We start from the raw sequence: 25,083 nt of genomic DNA on the forward strand, positions 1-25,083 counted from the left end.
GAAAGAAATTTTATTGCACCTTGCAAAGTAGAATTGGCTTGTTTGGGAGTGTCATTGCGGTTGCTTTTCAAAATGTTTTTCATGTCGAAATACATCAAAACAATGTTTTTTTTTTTTTTAAAATTATTTTTGGGATTAGTGCATCAAAATGGTCCTAAACATAAAAAAATTAATTTTTAACAAAAACAAATTTAAATTTTTTAAAAATATGGGTTGGCCCGTATTTTCAAATGTTATCCTAGTTTCTTTTATATCACATTGCAACCAACAAATTCTCAAGTTTAGTAAACAAGTTAATTGTACATTGACCAACAAGAAAAGGATGCTTCTAAGAACATCTATCTATTTTGGAATCTAGGCTTGGCTTCTTTTAGCTTAAAAAAAATATAAAAAAGAAGAAAAAAAATAATATTTACCTAGACATGATTCATTATAGACAAGAATAGTGTTTTTTTTTTATTGGCTTAAAAAACCTCTCAGCTAAATGTCTAAGGGTAAAATAGTCTTTGCATAAGGATAATTTTGATGTTCTAAAATTGATTGGGGACAATATGGATATTTTGTGTTTTAATTGAATAATAAATTTCTGTAATTTTAATTTTTTTTTTGCATAGTAAAAAGATCTTAGCGCCCTTTATCTCAAATAACTTAACCTTTGGTTAAAGGGTATTTTTGTCATTTTTTTGATATATATATATTTTTTTGTAATTAATGAGTTGGGGTGAGATCATTTAAGTATTTTAATAAATAAAAAAAGAATTAAAAAATATGTTGACGTGCTGGGCACGCGTTAGCCACGTGCTGTGTAGGTGATTCAAAAGGCCCAAATTGTCGTTCCGAGGTTGCATCTAGTATGTCTTGGCGTGTTCTTCATGAAATAGCTGCGAGTGCATAGATAAGTTTGTTGGTTTGTCGCTGATGATCATTTTTTTTTCTTCTCCTTTTTTCCTCTCTTTTCCTCGATCTTTTCACATGTCATGCAATTTCTCAGATTAGCAATTAAACTTCTCTTTCTTTTGTTTTTTTATTTAGTTTACATTCTTTTTGTTATTGTTTGCTTTATTTCAAATAAATTATGACAATTTATTTTTAAGTTAAATAGAATTGATTAATTGAATATAGATGAATATTCACTCTTTCTTTTGTTTTTATTTTTGTGATGCCTTTTTAGCAATCAATGTAGCTTCTTTTATGCAAACTACTTTGTAGTGGAGTTTGAACTATCTTAGTAAAATATTTTTATGGAAGGCATTGTACACAGTAGAATGACGGTAAGTCTCTAGCAATCTTTTCTTCCATCTCATTCTAGGTATGATATTTATGTCTTATTTGTTTTAATTAATTGGTACCAAATATTCCTTGTATGTTTTCATTTGTTATTATTATCTATGGTTTAAATCGGACTATTATATTACGAATCCAGATATTGAGTATATTTTTAAATTTCTTTACAAATACTATAATTACCTAAATATCCATGATGTACATAAAGAAAAAAAATCGATAGACCCTGCGTAGCGTGGGTTGGAAGCAAGTGAACATCTACAAGACACTTAAATTCTAGAAAATGATCCAGGCCGACCAAATTAATGTCAACAGGCAAGAACTTTCAGTTGCTAAAAAGAATTATGGTATATTTATATTTTTAATTTAAAAATATATTAAAATAATATATTTTTTTATTTTTTTAAAAATTATTTTTAATATAAAAAAGAAGCAGGCTACTCCCCCGCGTATTCAACGACCGCAACGTTTGACAGGTGTTCAAAGGAGGAGAAGACACAAAAATAAGAATTGTGTTTAAACTTCGATTTTATTGTTTTGATGAGGGGGGACACATATAATTACAGGCTCCGACCAACCATTTAAAGAAAGTTTTCTGTTTATAGCCATTAAATGATAAATAAATAAAAATTGACATCGTTCTTATCACTACGTTGTTATTATTCGTGTGAAAGCTTGCAGGCAGACATTCTTCTCTCTCTCTCTCTCTTCACCTGGAGAACCAATCTTTTAAGGCCTTGGATTTGATTGAAATCAGATTTCAATTCAATTCATTCCCAAAGTTTCACTGGTAATGAAATTCTTTTATTTAGATCACTCAATCTTTCTCTTTTCTACTTTTGTAATTAGTTTGCATTCAAGACCTTTTCTTTTCCTTGCTGTTAATTGTTATCAGTTAACGTAAGTTTTTTTAATGATTACAAATCTATTATCTCCGTGTTCTTTTCTTATGAATCATTTAATTGATTCATTTCTCCATTTCTTGATGTGAGTTTTTATTTGTTTTCCATTAGCAGTAATGCCAGTAATTTTTATTGTGTTGTCTGGATGCTGGGAATTGCTTTTGATGTGTCATATTGGAACTCTTTTCATCTGGGTTCTGCCTCAAGATAGCGAAAATTAATCTTTTGCTTCATTTTTATTTAATTTCTCGCCTTCTGTTTTCTGGGATGCCATTATAGCGTCACAGACATAATTCCATTTTATCAGCAACCAAAAGACAAATTGTGTTGTGTTTCATCTTTTTGTTTGGTGCATTTCTGGCTATGTCTTCACATGGCTAGTTTCGGATTCTTTAATCTTTGTTGGCTAAATTGAGGATATATTGGGTTTCTGGTCAAAAGAGAAAGGGTGCTCTATTTTTGTTCAAAAGATTTTAGTCTTAACCTTAAGTATTATTGTTACTGAACTGGGCTCCTCTTTCTTCTGGTCATTTTGTGCAGATAGCTTGGTGGAGACAGGATTTGTTGGATGTTCTTTTGTTATTATTGAAGCAATGAGCCGATTTTCAGAGCTGAAGCATGCTGCCTCAGGTATGGTGTTAAAGTAGTAATATAGTATAACACCCTTAACAGGTTTACACTCTTGTAATTTGAATGCTTTCTAATGTTATAGTTTTCTGGAGTAGCTCTGAATTCTTTATTTAGAAGATGGAAGGAACATACTTGGAGATTTTTTGCATTCTAGGCTTTTGCATTGAGGTTTTTCATCGTGTGAAAATGGATCGTGTCCTAATTCTTTAATGCTCTAGATTCTCTACAAGAAAAGAAATTGAGATTTCTCTGATTGATGGAACTCTATTTAATTCCTCGTGGGAGCTGTTTCCTTGACATGATGCTCTTAAGGTCATAAGTTGGTATTATTTTGTGGATATTCATTTGAAGTGACATATTTAACTGTTAAATGCTCAACTTTCAGGACGCAGTTTGACCATCGAAACTGAAAATTCTTGCTGTTGAATCTGAAACTAAGAACCCGATTCACTCCTAATGTTAAATCCTTTTTAATTGTGATATGTTTAGACATGATACTTTGTTTCTGTAAGATCTTCTTAGGTGCAGAAATGTACTTTTCATGCATTTTATTTCCGAGAATTCTTTCTCTAGAAACTTGTACAGTTACTGATGGTTAAGAGTTTCATTATTCTGCCTTGTTGAAGAAACGTCATTTTCGCTTGAATAAAATGGGACTGCCCTATCTATTTGGAAACAGAAATGCGCTGTGTAGATTTCTCATCGGCATCTCTATCAGATTGTGGAGAATAAATAATCTGGTATATCATGGATCTTCAATTTGCAACAAGTTGGAGAAGCTCCCCATGAGATGCTGAATTTAATATATATTTCCTCAAAGAAGAACAAACTGCATCTCTGCTTGACATGCTTTTTTAATGGGACTGGCCAAGTCGAATTTATTCTACAAACTAGATTGCTTCATAGCATGAAAATTTTGTTGGTGTTTGTTTAGCCTGTAACAAATGTGCAATCATGCTACTGGTTGAAAATCTTTAGCTCATGTTGTGAATTTAACACTGTATTGTTGTTTGATGTGAACAATGATCAGAGGAGTAGCGAGAGCAGAGCTCCTAGATTGTTCACATTGCTTCTGTTCCTTTAATTTTTTTCACCCTGCTCCCTACTTTTGTTAATGAAATAACATAAATCTTTTTTGGCATTTTTTTTTGTTTTCTGTTGGAATGGACCCCTTTCTTTTTCCTGGACCAATAAGTATGCATTATTCAATGCTTTTTGTTGTATCTTCTGCAAATAAGTACCTTATCTTTTATCATTTTTAATGATTGTAATACCCTCCAATTTTCACTATCTATTTATTCATTTGCTTCAAGAAGATTTTCTTATCTATTCTATAAACTTAATTGCTGCATTTTTTTTTCTGGAAAGGTAAAAGAAGATTAAAAGATTTATTGCTCCAAAGTGATAATCGCTTTTGTGCTGATTGTGGTGCTCCCGATCCTAAGTGGGCGTAAGTTCAATAATGTGAATGCCTTATGGTTGTGAATATTCATATTAACATAACCGAAATACACACTTCATATTAACACACTGAAAACTGAAAAGTGACATTTTGTGAATATGTTTCTAGGGAATTAACCACTTAAATTGGAGAGATGTTAAGAATGAGAAATTTTAGTTGTTTTGTTTTATGCCCTTGTGTTATTTTAAGAAATTTGGTAACATTCTTTCGTCCAGATCAGCAAATATTGGGGTTTTCATTTGCTTAAAATGCTGTGGGGTACACAGAAGCCTTGGCACACATATCTCAAAGGTATCTATTTCATATTACTCTGATTTTATTTTTTCAATATACGGAACTGCTGTAGGGAAGTATAATCCAATTAGTTATATATTGCAATTTGAGTGACATTTTGTGCTTGCAGTGAGTAATAGACATAACAACTTGTTACAGCTTTGAAATGAAATTATATAATCTCTTTATCCCCAACCTTGTGAAGTTTCTATGAGTATTTTATTGTTATATCTAATGTAGAACCAATTGATGAACAGAAAAAATAGCACAAATCAATTTCTTAAGAAAATCAATTCATTGTAGAATCAATGCATCATAACATAACTTGAATGCTTTTCTAGGGTGCTTATTTATTAGCATCAAACCAACATTGGAAGTCATAATCCCAATTGGGATAGGAAAACCTGCATGTAAATGCATGAACGTGTGTTTTAAAGTATGAACAAGAGTTGATGTCTACATGATGGTTACAGCTGGTCTTACTGTGTTCAAGCCAGTGGTTCTTCTCTTTAGAACATGATTAATTTGTATTGTCCAGGTTTTATCTGTGACGTTGGATGAATGGTCTGATGATGAAATTGATTCCATGACTGAAGTTGGAGGAAACTCATCTGCTAATGCAATTTATGAGGCCTTTTTACCTGAAGGAGTTTCAAAGCCAGGACCAGATTCCAGTCATGAGGAGCGTATGAGGTTCATCAGGTTAGAAATGACTTGCCTTTCAAATCCCAACCTGTCATTTTTTTTTCATATTCTTTTTTCTTACCATGTGTCACTTGCATGGATGGATTAATCTGTTACGGCAGATTAGATCTTGCATGGTGTCACCACAAGAAAATTATTGATAGATTGGATGTTAATGGTGTTTACACATTATTATTTCAATTCTCATAGGTCAAAGTATGAGCTTCAAGAGTTTTTGAAACCTAGTTTGCGGATTACATCAGGGAAGACTTCCTCATCTTCTCTCAAGTCAAGTTTTTCCACGAAGCTTTTTGATAGTTTTCGAATTCCGAGTGTATCAAAGAATTCGGTTAGTTTTGTTTTGCCTTTTTTGTTTCCTTACTTTCCTTTTCATACGCAGATAATACTGAAAAATTGTTACAGGAAGGCATGGTAGAATTTATTGGATTAGTGAAGGTTAAAGTTAAAAAAGGTACAAATTTAGCTATCAGAGATATGTTGTCAAGTGATCCCTACGTGGTCCTTACTCTTGGGAAACAGGTTAGTGGAATTTGTCTCTTTCTTTTTAAATTTTCCCATTTTATCTCTCAAAATCCATGGTTGAGACAAGTTCATATAATGATGTATATATTTGTAGATCATTGGCACCAAGTGGAGATTTTCTTTCTAATTTTATTGAGGGTAATTCTAATCACACCATTTGATAAATGGCTGATACCACTATACGGTTCATTTGGTTGGCCATCTGGTCAGAACTCTGCCAAAGCTTGACTGGAGCTTCATAAATCTTTATTTACTGTAGTGGCAAATATATGTAATTTTCACCTTGTGTGGAGTTTCATATATATATAAAAAATTTCTATTGATAGAACAGATATTTGAGATTATTATTAAGCAAGTGAAGGGGCTGCTTCGACTTTTATGCTAGTCACTGATGATAAAATCTGTTTTTGAGTTAATAGACTGTTCAAACCACTGTGATGAAGAGCAACTTGAATCCAGTCTGGAATGAAGAACTCATGCTATCAGTTCCACAGGATTTTGGGCCCATAAAGTTGGTAAGCTTGTTTCTCATTTTTGAATGATGTTACAATCAACTTTTATTTTCATCCAGTTGTAGATCCAAAGCTACAAGTGTAAAGCTCTTTAGATGCTTTATTTACATGGTGATGAAAATTCATTATTTGCCGAGTATTTTTCCTTTTAACCGATATTATGTCTAAGCAAGGGCTGTTACATTTAGAACACAAAAACAAGTGATTGGATAAAGTACTTGTGTTGTTGCCCTTTTTGGTTTCTTATGAACCACAGCTACTTTTGTTGTTATCTTGAGTAATCAGGAAAATACATATCTTCCTGTTGCTATCAATTTGCTGCTACTGAAACTCATTTGCTACATCTCACCAGATTAATCTTTTCATCTCTATCCTTTAGTGAACAAATCCCTGGTTATTTCTTAACTGGTTCATACTGAGCTATGTGTCGTTCTTGTTGATGTTATGGATTGCAGAGTGTTTTTGATTATGACACATTTTCGGCTGATGATATAATGGGGGAAGCAGAGATTGACATCCAGCCATTGATAACATCAGCAATGGCATTTGGGGACCCGGAAATGTTTGGAAATATGCAGATTGGGAAATGGCTGAAATCAAATGACAATGCCCTTGTAGATGATAGCATCATAAACATTGTTGATGGGAAGGTGATGCAGGAGATCTCATTGAAGCTTCAGAATGTTGAGTGTGGTGAACTAGAAGTAGAACTAGAGTGGATGCCTCTTGACCAGTAAGTAGAAATTTTAAACAGAAATTTTAAACCACCCTTCCATTTCAATAAAAACCTGCAATATCGATTCCATTATTTAATATGGAATGACTGCATATTTAACTTCTTTCAATTATTCCTTGATTCTTGCCCTTGTTTTTTACCCTCTTACATCTCCTAAGAGGCAACAGCTTATTCGTTAACTCTGAAAATTTGCAGTGTATAAATTATGTTTGTTTCAAAAATTGAGGGAGCAACATGTACAAAAGAAAACTCAGTGCTCATACACACACACACACACACACACATATATATTTGTAATTTATCTTTGGATTTGAAGTTGGAAGCATTTTATCTTCAATTATGGTGGCCTCTTCTATTTATTTCCTTAATTCCATAGTATAGGTAACACTTACTAAGGATGTGTTTGGTACTTTCCTCTTGTTTGGTACATAACAGTTGAGGGTGAGATGAATAGGGTTGAAAATCGCCTTTCAATTAAAAATGTAGCATGGGTCCCACTTTTATTTATTCTCCTCATTTCCCAAGTCTCCTTATGTTTTAACTTTTTTAATTGAGATCCATTAATATTATTTTATTAGATGGGAGTTTTTTTTTTTATATATATATATATATTAACTATTACCAAACATACTTACACATTTTCATCCTTGACAATTTTTACACACTTAAAGTTGCGCTTGATATTTTTTCATGGGATTTTTAACCTTGTATCAAATACAATTAGATTTTCGGAGGCTTTGAGTGGTTATCCCATTTTTAGAAGGTGTAATTTGAAAAAGGGGTGAAAAGTATCCACTCTGCAACTATTTGGACGAAGTAGAAATAATTTCTTAATAAATTATTTGTATGCACTTAATTTCTGAACAAAATTTAGGTTAGATAGTTTCATTTTTTTTCTTTTTAAGCCCACGCATGCCTCTTTTGTTGAGCTATCCCATAAAGGGAAGGAGCCCCCCACTCCTCCCTTGGACCAAAGTTCATGTTGGCTCTTGTAGTTTGAGGAAATATTTCATAAAATTATGTGTTTGTTTATAAATTTACATAATTTTATTAAAAAAAAAACTTAGGTTTTATATAAAATAATATGGATTAAATTGAAAATATCCATTACAAAATAAAATGATCTACTTCCACTTCTCATTTAAGAAAACTTTTATTAGGACAAAAAAAGAGAAGTTAGAGGGGAGAAGTAAAAAAACAAGAATTAGAAAAAGAGAAGTTGAAGAAGAGAGAGAAAGGAGCCGAAGAACAAAAGTTTCGTAACTTTTTCTTTCTTATTAATTCATCATCAATTGATAATAATGTCTAGAAAGTTACATATAAACAATAAACTCTAAAACAATCAACTATTGAGTCTAACCTATTAAATAAAAATATCTAACATAAATAAAGTCTAATTAATAAAACTCAAATAACTTAAACAAAAAATATAAGCTAAAACCCAATCTCTTGGGTTATCCTTCATTGTCTATGATTATACATGTGTGTAAATTATGTCATAAGTCTAGTGTCTTCATCAACTTTTCTGAGGTTGGAGAAACTCGACCTTGTCGATTGTAGTTCAAGGCAACTCCGATAATGCTTTCAAAGATCATGATTAAGCTATTGTGATGTTTCTTTGATAATTCAAGTATAGTCTGCATCTAGTCACCTAGCTCGTAAACTAGGACTCACGAATCTCACCATCCTTAGTAAAAAAAATTTGTACATCTAAAATAGCATTAATATGTTTCTTTTGTGCCAATGATAAGGATAATAAGATAGGAGTATCAAAAGGTTCATTGGGGATATGATGTTGCAATTTGTATATAATCAAGTGCTTTGTATTAAAAGTAAAGCTAATAACCAAGTTTGATGGTAATTTAATGACATAAATATTTGTAACATTTTATATGGTATATTACTACTCGCGTAATTATTGACTAGTTTCAAGAGAATATCGTGTATATCTAATATCTATTATAAAACAATCTTCAACATTAAATGCATTATAACATTCAATTTGAACTTTACATTGTTCATTATTTGTTTGAATTCGTTTTAAAATCTCAACTTGTAAATCATGAACTCTACATGCAAAAAACTCAGTTAATTTAGACATGCTAATATAAAAAGACATGGGTAGAAGATTTATAGACATCCTAGGTTTAAGACCATAAACATCATATAACTAAGAGTGTGGAATGGAATTAACACTTTTTGAAACCTGGATGGATATATATTGAATATAATCTAGTGAATCAGGGCCATCCTTATCTTCTTTATATGAATATGGAGTAAATGCTCAAAATCTACAACATGTTAGATATCAAATATAGGGGACAAGACATTAGTGAACTTAGATGGTTGCTTAATATCTATGACATGCTAGAGGTCAAGTACATGGTGTGAAGAATCATGGAGTTTAAAGGGACAACTATCTTGAAACTCTTCCAACATCACATTTATTTTTTCAGACAATTCTACTAGAGAGTATTGAATCTTCTTCTACAACTAAAGAAGATTCAATAACCTTTTTATTAATCTTATTTTCAAACTCTTTTGGATTTATTGTGTTAACCACATTTACCTATTTAGGTGTTTTCAATGGAGAGTTTTTTGGAATTTTCTTTTTGACTTAATAGATATAATAGATTTTTTCTTAACATCATTCTCAAACTCATTTGGACTCATTATACTAAGTCTTTGTTCTTTCATTTTCTTTTTTTTTTCCTTGTTTTTATTGATATTTCTTGATGGTAATTCAATAAGGTGGATTTTTCAACCTTTAAAATGAAAGAATATGAATTTGATTGACTAGAAATGGTGACATATAAATTAGATGTCCATAACCTACCCAAATTGACATGACCTATTTCCATTAAAATCACATCACATCAAATCTCATCAAGGGAAAATACATGTCTCTTAGATTATTATCGAGGTATTATTAACCAATGATACACTATATGGCTTATGATGGGAAACAAGTTTTAGTCCTAAACGAGCCACAACACTAGAAGATATTGTATTGATACAACTCTTATTGTCAATAATTTTCTTGTAATTTTTATCTTTGTATTTAATATAAGCGTGAAAAATATTACTCCTTCTCTAATCTTTAATTCCCTCGGGTTGTGTCAAGAAACATCTAACTATATCCAATCTAGTTATCCCAAACACTATGATATTTTGCTTATAATTGGTTCTAAGGATATCACTCAAGGTCAAATACATGGTATAGTTGCAAACTTAAGGTTGGATGCTAGACGACTATTCACAAGCACATGTAACACTATCGTAAAGTTTCAATGAGATCACTTCAATTCTTATAAGTGGAATCTGATGAAAAGATAAAACTAGTTCTATTTTTTTTTTAGATTAAGCAAGACTAGAATACATGAGAAAAATTGTAAGCATGCAATGATGAGCCTTTAAGTGCATACAATTAATCAAATAAAAGTTACAATGTTCCACCGTTTTTTATAAGCTTCACAATTAATACAAAGTACTAAAGACTGAATTTTAATCGTAAAGATATTAGGTGAGCAAAAATATAAGAGTGTAATGCAAGACAAGATTTTTTTTGGTCTAGGAACTAAAGAATACTATTAATGATAAGTTGAATAATATATGTATTACAAAAAAAATAAAATTCAACTAATCAAAGAGTTAAGTAATTTACTAACCAAATTGCTTAAAGTTAATGATAGACTACTTGGATAATGTACACTATTATTGATGTCATGGAGTTGTTGTCGTGATGTCTTGAATGACTTCATTTTACTACTTTCAGTTCCCCTCTTTCTCTTTTTTCTTAAGATCACTTTTCATTTTTTTGACTTTTTTATACTCCTTTTTTAACTTATTTTTTTAAATTAGAATAAAGAAAAAAATTGCAACACAAAAAATAATTCTAATGAATTTGACAAAAAATTAAAACAATAATAAATGATATGAATCAAAAGACACATTGTCATCCATGATAATGTCACATTGCCACTGCCGTTCTTCTATGTCATCATTTCACTAAACTAATGTTTGTTTTGTCTCCCACTAAAGTACACAACCTTAAAACAAATCCTATTAAAGCATATTTTCTTGTTCTTATAGTAATAGAATGGTACAAGATCTTTTTATACATAGATCTTGCTTGTAATTGGTAAAAAGAAAAAAAACACTTTTTTTATGTACTACCACTTTTTTTTGATATTATTATTCATGAAAGCTTCTCATAAGATCTAGGGTTTATGAATGATTTTTAAATTTGATAATTTGAACAAACTCATAAATCGTTTAATTGTAAGAGCAATTAAAGATTGTGCTCTGATACTAGTGTTGATACAGGACAAAAAAGAGAACTAGGAAGACGTCAGAGGGGAGAAATAAAAGACAAGAATTAGAAGAAAAAGGAGATAAAAAAGAAAACGAAATGAGTTGAATGAGAGAGAAAAATTAGGGGTTAAAAAACAAACGTTTGTAACTTTTTTTTTTTTTATCAATTCATCATTAACTAAACGCAATATAAAATATTACAAATAAATAATAAACCCTAAAAAACCCAACTAATGGGCTCAACCCACTAAATAAAACCATCTAACATAAATACAATCTAATTAATAAAACTCAACAAATAATTCAAATAAATTAAACAAAAAATATAAATTAAAACTCAATCTCTTTGGGCTCACCCTCCCTATCTATGATCTTAAGTAGTCTTCTCACAAACATATTAATTAACAAATAGTTTAGTTGTTTTTTTAATTTTGCCTCTATTTTTTTTTAAATTACAATTTACATTCTTGGTCAACTCAAATTTAAAATAAAATAAAATGATAAATTTACCCTCGTAGACAATATAACACAAACACACATTAATTTGTTTTTTAAATCCTTTCCCCTTTCTTCTTCCCTTTTTTCTTTTCATCTTTTTCGTTGCTAAAGGACTTGTAGATGTGAAATCCTAGATTTTCAACAAATGCCCAAACTTTATTTTAAAGAAAAAAATAGATCTGATTTTTATTTTTAAATGAGATCTTAAAATATATTTACAATATTAAATATAGTTCCTTTTTATATGTAAAGAGAAAATGTCGATTCCATTATACATGTTACTAAGTGATTGAAATCAATTCATGGAAGGGAGGTTTTCTTGGATCAATGCTTACAAAGTCGATGTCCTAAGAGCCTTGAAAATTATAAAAATAATTACAATGGTCCCAACACCTTTTTCTTTTTCTAAATTGAATCACCCATACCTCTTAACTTATAGAATAAATTTCTCTTTCACAAGAACCCTAAATCTTAACCCATCTCCAATCCCTAACTCCATTGTCAAAGAAACCCTTTAAAACCACATGATTGAAGTGATTATTGATTAGTACTTAAAAATGCATATTTATCAATGCTTTATATCATCATTTTGCACTTAAAGTATCAATAACTCCTTAACTAAAGCATGTTTTATAATAACAAGTCTAATACTATAAAATACCTCAATATATGGTAAATGTTCATCTTAAATGCAGGCCTATCACATAAATCAAAGGATTGATTAATGAGCTCAAGTATGGAAATTGAAAGGACAAAGAGAGGGCCAAACTTAGAAAAGAGATGTTGGTGCAGTCCAAACTGGAACACTGTTCGGTAATTAGGTCATATCTCGAGTTATAGATGTCCAAATGACCTCAAATTTTTACACAGATTCAGTAAGACATATGCCTACAACTTTCATGTTTTCATCAAGATCTAAGAAGGCCATTTTCAAGTCCAAATGATAGCAACAATAGAGAAGTCCGAATCTGTCCTACAGCCCGAACACTGTTCAGTGTTTGGCCCATATCTGGAGTTCTAGAAGTTCAAATGACCTTAACTTTTTACACAGATTTGTTAAGACAATTTTCTACAACTTTCATGTTTTCAAGAGGACCCAGTTATGATGTTAGCTTTTTCATTTTATTCAGACAATAAGATAAGGATTTTCACAAAGTCAATAGTTAGCCACCCACTCAATAATTAGTCATCAAATCAATAATTTCGAATTTTGGCCTATAAAAGGAGGCATTTGCCATATATTTGGGAGCTTGGTTGTTCAGATCAAGTTCATGCTCTTTATTTCTCTCTTTATATATTTTTTTTGTAATTTTTAAGTTTTGCTTTCATTAATATCTTGTTTATGCTTTTCATTTTCTTTCCTTTACTTAGTTAACTTGTATTTTTTTTATGTTCTTGTTTTGTTTATTTATGTTTCTCTTCTTCATTATATTTAGCTAAGCTTATTATGTCCAGATGAAAATGTTACACTAATGGTGTAAGAATAAATATAGTATAAACTCAACATGGATCTTAATGTTTAATATTAACATGTCTTATCTTTTTATCTTACTAATTCTTAATACCTTGCTTGTTAAATGGTTAATCTAGATTTGTGTTGTATAACACTTGGTACAACAAATGCTTCTCACTCTCATAGCCCAACCATATGGTATTACCTACACCTAGGCTATGAAAGGATCTTGATTTGTTGTTAACATCAGTTAACATCATGAATTCCTAACAATATTTAAAAGTTTGGTGTTATGTAAATAAGATAATTAATATGATCATGTTAATAATTTATAATGAGCTATTAATGACAAATCATCCGATTGGAACCTCCTCCGTGTGTGGTTTCCAAATTGAGTAATAAGAGTTTATACTATACTTGTTTGAAATACCATTGGTGGATCCTCTAACCTTGACATTTGTTTTTATCATTGTTTAATCTTTAAATTAATCTTCCATCTCAAAGTTCTCATTAATTTCTTCCCCCTCTTCTTTTTATTATTAATACTACTACTACTACTACTACTACTACTACTACTACTACTACTACTATTTACATTCTGTTTATATTATATAATATATCTCTTTGATCTTTTCATAAACTCAATATATAGGCTGGAAACCTGTAACCCGATCTTTTAGATCATTCTCAGGTATAACAACGCCACATACTGAGTATTATTACTATTACTATTACTATTACTATTATTGTTATTATTGTTGTTGTTATTATTGTTTTTGTTATTGTTCTATTGTTATTTATAATTTATACAATTAACCTTTCTGTGGTTCGACCCCGGTCTTGCCGGGTTATTTATTACTTCGACACTCCTGCACTTAGGAGAAGAAATTAATATTTTGATCATGTCAATTATCCTTACAAAATAGAGAAAACCAATTCCATCTTACAAATAAGTTATAAGCATCACACTTTTCGTATCCATGAACACATTGGTTGACAAGGCATTAGACTTAATAGTGTTTATTTCTTTAAATAAAAAGACATGGATTCCTTTTACAAGAAGCTCATGGAGTTGAGGATTAATGGGATTAAGTTGGGTGTAAAATGCATAATAATGATGTATGGAAAAGCTATACAATTTTTTGTTGCTCAAAGCATCTAGTTATTGTTTATTGAATTTTAAAAGATATTTTAGGAGAAGGAGAAAGGGAAGTGAAAGGGGTGATGAGGGAGAAGCTACAAAGTAGCACTTTTATACAAGTTACAATTATAAAGATTTTTGATAAAAAAAAAATTTATATTATTTCTAAGGACATTGTTGCTATCTAATTTTTAAATTTTTTTTGAACGAGTTACCTTACCCAATAGGTAATGGATGTTGTATGGATATTACCAAACCCAACTCGAAACTCAACCCAAACCCAACTCAAGATATATATAACATTCATTTTTTTTTAATCTAATATAATGTATACATATCTCAATATTGACACAATACACATATGTATGTATAACATTTATAATTTTATCATTTAATATAAACACACACACACACACACTTTTCAAATATTTATATTACTATTTTACTTTTTATTGAATAAAAAATAATAATAATACAATAGATATCCATATAGATACTCGAATCTCGATAGATAGATTATTAATACTTAAATTTCTTACCTGATTGATAATGTGATGGGTATAAATACAAAGAAATTTAACTTGTTGATACCCATTGTTATCCCTAATAATAACTTATAAGAAGTTAGAAATTATAGTAAGATTCGCATGTGTATAGTTAAAAAAGGAATTTAGCTTGTAATAGGATTTAATAGGCCTCTTTGTGTGATACAAATATATGTATAAAATTAGAATTGCTTAAGTAAATAGAATTCAAACTCTATAATAGTAGAAATAGGGCTAGATACTATTATAAATGATGGTCAACCCTATTTATTCAATTTTAATGATTTGTGTACTAGTTTTTCTTCTTCAAAAAGGTTTTGTTTACAACTTTTTATTTATTGCTTTCTCTTAATTTTTCTACACTTTGGTTTCCTATAAACCTATCCTCTATTGAGACTTTTTTATTTTCTTTACATAGTGAAGCTTTTAAAAGTATTCATTTTTTTTTTTTTGAATAAAAGTAATTATCGTCTAGTCAAAAGTTCATTCATGAAAACAAACACCATCACCATTAACTTTTTGGTTACCAATTATTGCCACCATTATCTTCTTATAACTATTATCATTATCATTATTTCCACCAACTTGTTAACAAAACATTCACCATTCCCACCACCACTAACACTCTAACTCCAAAGGCCAAGGTATTAAGAGCTTATTTGTTAATGAGGTAGCTTCTATGTTTAATGTAAACCACATGTGGAGCGTGTTTTGTTTCTCTCCAACTAGAGGTTCATCATATGAGACCCATTAATAATTGAGGTCGAACCTTAGTTATTGGTGAAGTAGGTAATACTTACTTTTTAACAAGCAAAACCAATGATTCACTATATAATATCTACCAATATTTATTTTTTATTTTATTTTTCAATATAATTTAATAGAGCACTCATCCTTTATATACAATATTTTTCTTTAATTTAGCTTTGTTATTCTTTAGCTATGTTAGAACTAATATAATCACCACTATGATTATGAACATATAATATTATTTTTTTCTTTTATTTACACCTTTTGTCTTGCCATGAACATATAATATTATTTTTTTTTATATTTATATATTTTTTTATCTTGCTTTCCATTTAAAAGGTATTATGACATTCATGTTAGAACAAATTAAGAGCCCATTTAGTATGTGTAGAATTGGTTATTTTTTAAAATACCTTTTGTTTTGTATTAAAATAATATATATTTTTTTAATAAAAAATTATTTTTTGATATCAACACGGAAAAAATGATATAAAAACACCCAAAAAAATAATTTGAAGTAAAAAAAAAAATAATTCAATATTAAAAACTGCTAAAATGCCAAACAAACACTAATTGGGTTTAACACTGTGGATGGGCTGCAGCTCACAGCCCCATTTCTAGTTCAGATTGGTTTTAGCTGGAGCAAGTAATATCATAAAAATCAATAGTAGTTACCTATAGAAGTCAACATTGCACTAAAAAGAGTTCGCTAGAATAACAAAAAGTAAAAAGGAAAATCAAAAGGATAACATTCATGATGGCATCAGAAGCCGAGTATTACAGTGGATAAAGATATCATACTGTAAACACTTAAGAGAATCACTGATAGCAAAGATCACACTAGCATATAAAACTAGCTTCTTAATTTATTTTCATCCCAATCACAATAAAAGTTGTTCAGTTTGATACTCTTGCAAAAATTTGCAAAGATTGAAAATTCTGAAGCTCACATAGAACAATACAGAACAAAAGCTATGATTTATTAGCCACTGAACTTACGGAAACATTGTTTTCCTATGAGACTTGAGTTAGGATAGAGCGAAATCATCAACTATAATTGAACAAAATTGAAGCACTACTGCACAATAACCCGCTTTGCACCTTCCAAAGTGTTCTTGAGCAGCATTGCAACAGTCATTGGACCCACACCCCCAGGGACTGGAGTAATACATCCAGCTATCTTACATGCTTCCTTGAAATCCACATCTCCCACTAACCTATAACCTGACTTTCTACTTGGATCATCTACAGCATTTGTCCCAACATCAATAACTGCAGCACCAGGTTTAATCCAACTTCCTTTTATCTGAAAGTTAAGAAAATAAACTTACATATAAAAGGACATTCACTCAATCAAAGCCAGCAAACCAATTCCAACATATTAGTCTACTAGGAACCATGAGCTAGCATAAATCATATTTGCTTCGCATGTGAATATGGTTTGTGTAATCTTGGCACAAGCCTAAGCTTACAGAAATTGATTGACTGCACAGCAGATGCATTAATAACCAAATTGTTTATAAAGGAAACAAAAACATCACAGGAAGAGATTTTCAAAGTTGACAATGTTGTTATAAGCAATCATTAAGTACTGTTACCATCATTGGTTGCCCTGCTGCTGCAATAATGATGTCAGCTTCACGAATGATGCTTTCTTGATCATTAGAACGTGAATGGACCACAGTAACAGTGGCATCTGCTTTCAGAAGAAGCAAGGAAACTGGTAATCCAACTATGTTACTGCGACCTACAACTACAGCCCTTTTTCCCTTTATACTTATACCACTTCGATGTAGAAGTTCAAGACAACCCTGTTGGGAGAGGAAAGAAAGTTCTGCTTAGAAAACACAGGATTATAAGAATCAGCCCGATTGGCAAACACATTCTCGTATAAGGATTGAGTTTTACGCATAGCATAATGCATAAACATTGGATATAACATATTGAAAGCAGTTCAAAACCAAATATAATATTACCTTGGGGGTGCAGGGTTGGAAAAGCGGTTCTCTGTCTTTCATTGCAAGTTTGCCGATGTTCAGAGGATGAAAGCCATCTACATCCTTTGCAAGACTAATTTCACTTAAAACTTTCTCTTCGTTTATATGCTTTGGCAGTGGCAGCTGAACCAATATTCCTGCCAATATAACAACAGATTGCTCAAAAAGTGGCGTCGTAACAAAAAGATGCAATAACCAGCTTCAATAAAACCTCTGCGACGTTTCAAAAGTTTTTCAAAACAATAAATACTTGAAGATTAAACCAACCATGCACATCAGGATTTGCGTTTAACTCATGAACCTTGGAAACGAGTTCATCTTCAGATATTTGCTCCGGAAGGTCCATGTCAAAGGACTGAATCCCAACTTCAGCACACGCTTTTCTTTTCATACCCACATAGCTTTGAGAATCCTTCCTATTGCCCACAATTACTACAGCTAACCCAGGAACCTAACCACATCAAAACATAAAATTATTGAACTCTTAACATCATAAACAGAAAAGCAGACAAAACCCAAAACAGGAACTAGTCTTAGCAACATTTTTACAGCTAGAAATGCAAAGAAAGTAGAAAATACGTGTCAATTCATTCAGATTTCTGTTTTAATTAAATTTTGCAAAGAGATTTGTGAAAACCTTGCCGTATTTCTCTGAGAGTTGACGGACTTCCTCGGCGATTTCTGATCGGATTGTTTGAGCGATGAGCTTGCCGTCGATTACGGTGGCTTTATGTTCCGATTGGGACGCCATTGAAGGAGTGTTGGAAAGGAGTCGGAGCTTGGTTTTCTCACTAGTAGAAGATCAGCAAATTGAAATCAGCTTGACACGAAGATTGGTGGCTGATGTGAAGAGACAAGGGGTGGGGGATGTTTGGGTATTGTAAACGGTTGTTTTTTTTTTTATTTTATTTTTTTTAAATTACTTTTAAACATATATCTAAAAATATAAAAAATAAATTAATTTAAAATAAAAAAATTTAAATTTTTTTAAAAATCTAATTAAAACACGGATTAAACACCCCTAAATGATATTAGTTTTCACTTGTGTGTTGTGGCATATAAAATTTTTTTTATGGTACTTATGGAGTAAATAGTGATATTTTATTAATTACTTTATAAATTTATTTTAAAAAATAAATATATACAATTAGGAGAGATAAATTCTAGGTGAAGATGATCTTATCATTTTTTATGGGTCATAAGTTTTATCTTTTTTTTTGTATTTATCTTTATTTTTAATGTAAATCTAAAAATTAATTAATAAAATAACACTAATTACTCGATTTTCCTAACATATATATGGTTTAATAAGTTAGTTTTAAGCTAGCCATGAATTAGTCCCCAACCTACACACAATTGCCCAATTAGACGCTCAAAGAATATGTTTTCTCAATTGAGTTTCTCACATTTCAGAAATTCTTAATCAGGACCTTCCAATATGTTAATAATACCCTTCTAGTTAACCTATTTTGTATGGTTAAAAAATTTGTTTTCTTCTACTTAAAATTATTATTTTATATATTTTTGAATCATTTTAATGTGTTTATGTTAAAAATAATTTTTTTAAAAAATAAAAAATATATATATTATCTTGATATATTTCTAAGAAAAAACACTTTAAAAAAATAATTACAACCACACTCATAAACACTCCTTAAATATAAATTAAATGTTTTTTTATAATGATTTTAGAAAAAAAAGACTGATTGAGGATTTTTTATACCATGGGATCTGATTTATTAAAAAGCATAGGGGATTCGATTTTTGAAAAATGCTAGTAGATTCACATTAATACAAGTTACATGATGTAGGAGCTTTTTAAGAAATATATATATATAAAATTTTTTTCTTTTTAGTTTTGAAATTTTATTTTATTTATTTTTATTTTCTTATTTAATATCATTAGACTTTTCTATTTTTTTTCTATATAAAGATTGTGGTAGCTTTTTAGTAAAAAAGACTTGAAAGAATAAAAATTAAATATTTTAAAATATCTAACTTATAAAAATCCTTTTATCCTTTGCTCCCACTAGTGTGAGCATCCCACCTCTCTTTTCTAAATAAGACAAAAAAGGCCAAACATTGGAAAACAAGAAAACCAAGGTGTACAATTCCTAGTAAACGAACACTATCTATGTATAATCAACTCATGTTACATATGCTATTTTTTGTACTAAAACTTAACATCTACATGGCGATCAAATAAGCATAGTGAATGAACTTCGAAAGTTATAACTTAATTAGTTAAGTTCTAGATTTGTTTTTTAGAAATTACTGGTTTGAGTTTTATAAACCTCAAGATCATTAAAGGCTTATATGGTCATTAACTTTAGGACTAATGAGATTAGTTGAGGTACACATAAATTGATTCGGACATCCATGTTAATAATAATACAAAAAAAACATAATGAATTAGTGATTATTCTTATATAAATAGGGTAAGAAAAGCTGAAATTGATCATGAATAGTTGAGTCAACCAAGATTTAAGGAATTTTAATTAATTAAGATTAATAATCGACCAAATAAAAGTGATTAATTATAGAAGTTGAGAAGATTCAATCACAATTAGAATGAAGTTCCTCGAAATATTAAAATGATAAGTATTATGGGTTAGTTAGGATTCCTGTAATTATAAATAAAGAAAAAATTAGATTGTATTAGAATTTAAATATATAACCTTTTATTTTAAATAAACAATCTAGATAGGATTAAAATTATATGTTTAGGTATAACTCAAATACTATACCAAGATAAATGAGTCATTCAATTACTAGAAAATATATTCATGCTAATATATACAACTTCTTTATTTCTTTATGCAATTACCTTTTACAATTTATTTTTTTGCAAAATTTATTTATTTTTATTGCTTTTTTTCCAACTTTACTTTATCTGCTGCAAAGTGCAGACAGTTATTTAGTCAGGCAAAAGTTGCTCTGTGTCCACACAAAATAGAGCATCTTTTATAGAAAATAAAAATATATCAATTATATACTAAAACCTTCATTTATTAGAATTAATTTTGAAGTTTTTTTTTTCAAAAAAATGTTTTTTTAGTTGGTTTTTTTTTTTTTTTTTTTTTTTTTTTTTTTTTTTATGTATCCTTAAGGTATATGCATATACTATTAAAGATGTATTTTAGGAGCTCCCGTGAACTGAATAAAGAACATATCCTGAGTCCCATTTCTAAAATTGAAGTCATGGCTATATTTCCTCATAGTTCAGCCATTATGCTGCTGAAATTTGAATCCCAAACAAAATCAAATTAAAGAAGAAAAAAGAAATGGAAGTAACTCCACCTTTCAATGTACATTCATGAACAAAATATCATCTGTACTTTTTATATTTATTAAATTGCATCTAGTGACAAAAATCAGGTTAATGATTGAAAATTGTAGCTGTTTTTTATCTGTTTTTGTGTTTGTCGTGAAACAAATACAGTAAGGTGTTTGGTGAGAAATCAAATTATGTTTTGTAATACGTGGCCTGCTAAAAAATTGTTTTGAACTGCAGTTTTTGTGAAGCAGTTTTTAAATGTTTTTTTCACCAAGTTTCATGAAACCCTATTTGTTTTTAGGTTTTAAAAGCGTTTTTAAAAAAAAATTATTTTTTTTAAATTTTAAATTGATATATTTTTGGTATTTTCAGATCATTTTGATGGATTGATATTAAAAATAATTTTTTAAAAAATAAAAAATATTATTTTAATGCATTTATAATTAAAAATTACTTTGAAAAACAACTGCAATCATGTTTTTACCAAATATTATATATATATATATATTTTTTTTTTTTTTTTGCTATATATAAACTTCAATTATAATTTTTACCAAACATGTATCTAAATCAAACTAATTACATATAACCATATTTTCTTAAAATTTACTTTTTTTAAATTAGAATTATAAAAAACTATATGAAAAAACAAACACAGTTAATGAAGGTAACGAATTAATGATACTAGCTACGAACATGTCCCAAAGCTAAAAGAAGAAAGCCTTGTATCTAGCAGGAATCTATTAGTTTTGACTCTCGTGGCTGATTCCGATGCAATATTCTTCTTCCTTTCCTTCATAATAGGAAATTGGCAAAATCTAAAGTTGTCAAGCTAGAAATATAGCTCTACAAATTGAATTGCATCACACAGAAACACAACCGGCAGTACTGACCTAAACACAGGAAACACCGGAGAGTTCTCACAGCTACCTAGACATTAGCCGGAATATTTACTGCTACATGACAACGGACTATATAGCATGTCAAAGCTTGACAAATACGGAGTTCAATGGCATGGACTTGAACGTTAAAAGAGCAAATTCCAAACGTCAGATATATCAAAAGGAGCTTGACTGTTACATGTTATGTGAGTGTTCATAAGAAGCGAAGAAAACAGCAGAACGGAGCTGCGTAGCATTATCTATTTGAGGGCATTGAAACTCTTCAGCAAGCATCTACGATGTGAACTAAATCCATCATCACCCAAAAGCTTATGATCTTACGCACCGTCATGGAGTCTCAAAGCTAACAAATATGTAATGGTGAACATTCAATTGTAATATAGTAATTTACTGGGAAACAATCCTAATATTCACTTCTAGAGTTAGATGATCCATGTCATAACAGGGCATATATGGGACTTGGGTTTTCACACGAATAACATTAAGAATAAAATGCACAGAAAAATGTTTAACGAGCAGGATTTCTTTCGGGACAACCCGAAATAAAACAATATGCCAACAGCACTCATAAGTTCTTGTCTCAAGCAAATTAATGAGATTAAAAATCCAGGGAATTCTAAATTCAAGTGGAAAAACTACTGCTATCAGATTAACAAGAGGGATTTTGGTTTAAGGTTGACACCCAATTCTGAAAACTTCCATCTACCTCTGGCTTCAAGACTATAGAGAGATTGACGGAGGCCCTTGGCTCGAGCGATAAGCCTAAAGTTTCCCTTGCTCCTGTCTCCGAGCAGTTCTCGCCACATTCAACCACAAATCTCCTCAGCATGGGAGCCTTTCTTATGAGATGTTTAGCAAAAACGATCTCCTCCTCTTTCCCACAGAATCCTTTTATCTTCACCAACTTCAGGCTATGTGTGATGCTATCATGCAGCTCCCTTTTCTCCCAGAACATGAATGTAGGATATGGTAGTTCCCAGTCGGAAGGCCCCGTATTGTTGGGCTTATGAAAAAGAAACAAAAGATTCGTCGAAGTAAGGACAAGTGTGTGTGTGTGTGTGTTCTCCAGTAACCAAAAAAACGAAGAACAAAAAAAGAACATTAGAAAATCCTACTTACTGGAATGCTGATACAGAGTTTCTGTAAATGGGTGCATAGTCTGAAGATGTGATCTAAGATGTGTTGTTCCATTTGACTGTCCAAAGCTAAACTGATAGATAGAGTATGCAACTGCCCAAATGGATTGGAGCAGTTCACAAAACCATTATTAGGCTTTTGCTGCTGCTTGAAATGAACAGAAAGAATAAGAAAGAAAAAAAAAAACATTATTCTTCTCATCATCCACGAAACCATATATTTAAAAACTTAAAAGTTCAAATTAATTAATCAATGAAGTTGAACCTGGAAAACTTACCAAGAGGCCACAGCAACGCTCAAGAATATCTATGATCCTGGAATAGATTTGTGTGCTTTTTTGGAGTCGACCAGTACCATCAGAACAAAATCCAAACTCCACGAGAGTTGGAGTATTGATTTTCATATTTACCGAGCAGGAAACTGAATTAAGCACAAGAATGCTGAGGCCCTCGGCCTCGATATCAACTCCTTCCAAATCCAAGTCGTTAAGTTTCAAAGACTTGAGCTTCTTATCATGGATCTCTATCTTTTTTAAGCCAGTGCAAGAACAAAGACACAAATCCTCCAAGAACATGCAATTTAAAATAACCCGAGAGAGGGTTTTATCATCAAGATTCACCGAATCGAGCCTTAAGGTGACAAGATTACGGCAGCTTTCAAAAGGAGAAGCATCTTTAAGCCTATATCCCTTCAATTCCAAAACATGTAGGGTTCTACAGAAAAATATACCTGGAGGTAAATTGCACTGAAACCTATCGGATACGAAGAGTTTTTCGCACACGAGGGAGAGTTCTTCGATGAGCTTCTTCTCTTTAAGGTTTTTGATCAATCTTTCAACGAGACCAGATTTAAGATTATCTTCTATGTGAGAAATACTGCAAAATACAAGTTTTGTTTCATGAGAATCAATGACCCTTTCAACTAAACCTGTGGCTCGTGAAATCTCGTCATATAGCCTCTTTCTGTCATAGTTTCTGAAACTCGCACCCCTCTCGTAAATATCTATGCGGGATTTGGTCAGAAAGTTTGTATCAAAGTGAAGGCAGGACGAAGATTTCCATATGTTTTTCCATCTTCTTGACAAGATGCTTGTTCGTATGCTTTCTGAGATACCTAGATGTGAGATAATCCGAGATAAAAGTGCGTCAGGAAGGCTGCTAATTTGATCAACACCTTCAACATCCATCTCCATGGCTGACAAGCAAATTATACAAAGAAAAACCCTAAGTATATGGATTCGATATTTTGAGGATGGATTTAAAAGAGTAATGAAGGGATGATAAATACTACGAGAGGTAGAATTTTACTGAACTTCTACTATTCTTTATTATGACTTTGGAGATTTATGAGTCCAACCAGTACCAGAGTCATAACATGAGCAAAACTCCAAGAGGTAATTTTTTTTTTTATCTAGCTGTTAATTAAATATTGGCACATGTATGCTCACGCCATGGAATTTTCACTAATAAATAATATGGTCCCACAATGTTTTGAAAACTTTATTTTGTCCTTACATTTTATTCTATCATAAAAAAATCCTTATTACATGTCAGATCGTAAACTGCTCAAAATTAGTCAAATAATTTTAATGGGTTTATAGATAGAGTTGAGTAAATTTAAATAATATACTCTTTTAAATTTAAATTTTTTATTACATGTCCTCTTTCTCCTCCAGCTGACGACGGCCAACTTCCTCATTAGTCCAACTTCAGTCAACGATAGCAGCTCCAGCCAAAGAAGACCGACGACATCCTCTTCTCTTCCAGCGACATTGATGATGATAGCCCAGCCTCTACTCATTGTGAGTCCAAAAAATATGCCAACTGTTGACTTGTCATTCAATAGATTTTGGTTAATTCTTTCTATTTTGAATGACTTGAATTGCTTTAGATGCATCACAGATTAGTTTTTTTAAGTTTCCCCATTTGTCTTTCTTGTTTTTTTTAGAATAGTAAGGGTATACATATGGTTCTCAAAGCACTGAGAATGAATGGAAATAGGATTCTTTTCCAATTCCAAGTGGAATTTCTTTCTTTTAAACAT

The 25,083-nt window shown here is 30.7% G+C and overlaps 3 protein-coding genes across 4 annotated transcripts; 1 reads left to right on the forward strand and 2 right to left on the reverse strand.

The window, feature by feature from the left end:
* Window positions 1–1,915: 1,915 nt before the first annotated feature.
* On the forward strand, window positions 1,916–7,366 carry LOC118035053 (probable ADP-ribosylation factor GTPase-activating protein AGD13). Of its 2 annotated transcripts, XM_035040538.2 has the most exons (10): window positions 1,916–2,074; window positions 2,727–2,816; window positions 4,185–4,266; window positions 4,494–4,569; window positions 5,090–5,253; window positions 5,446–5,584; window positions 5,659–5,775; window positions 6,198–6,293; window positions 6,746–7,023; window positions 7,222–7,366. In XM_035040538.2, the coding sequence occupies exons 2-10, from the start codon at window positions 2,780–2,782 to the stop codon at window positions 7,226–7,228; spliced, it is 996 nt and encodes a 331-aa protein (XP_034896429.1). In that variant the 5' UTR covers window positions 1,916–2,074; window positions 2,727–2,779; the 3' UTR covers window positions 7,229–7,366. The 2 variants fall into 2 exon arrangements, with proteins under 2 accessions (XP_034896429.1, XP_034896430.1); XM_035040539.2 differs by having other exon boundaries at window positions 6,746–7,244.
* Window positions 7,367–16,550: 9,184 nt separating this feature from the next.
* On the reverse strand, window positions 16,551–18,613 carry LOC118035056 (bifunctional protein FolD 2). The gene is made up of 5 exons (XM_035040540.2): window positions 18,362–18,613; window positions 17,992–18,175; window positions 17,704–17,861; window positions 17,326–17,538; window positions 16,551–17,033 (listed from the first exon to the last, which is right to left on the reverse strand). Exons 1-5 carry the CDS (start codon window positions 18,473–18,475, stop codon window positions 16,803–16,805), a joined length of 900 nt encoding a protein of 299 aa, XP_034896431.1. The 5' UTR covers window positions 18,476–18,613; the 3' UTR covers window positions 16,551–16,802.
* Window positions 18,614–22,077: 3,464 nt separating this feature from the next.
* LOC118035035 (F-box protein At1g80960) lies at window positions 22,078–24,232 on the reverse strand. Its single transcript, XM_035040508.1, has 4 exons — window positions 23,318–24,232; window positions 23,023–23,133; window positions 22,610–22,906; window positions 22,078–22,176 (listed from the first exon to the last, which is right to left on the reverse strand). The coding sequence occupies exons 1-4, from the start codon at window positions 24,230–24,232 to the stop codon at window positions 22,078–22,080; spliced, it is 1,422 nt and encodes a 473-aa protein (XP_034896399.1).
* Between the last annotated feature and the right edge of the window lie 851 nt (window positions 24,233–25,083).

This window comes from Populus alba, chromosome 11 (genome assembly GCF_005239225.2).
Source record: "Populus alba chromosome 11, ASM523922v2, whole genome shotgun sequence".
Classification (NCBI taxonomy): Eukaryota; Viridiplantae; Streptophyta; class Magnoliopsida; order Malpighiales; family Salicaceae; genus Populus; species Populus alba.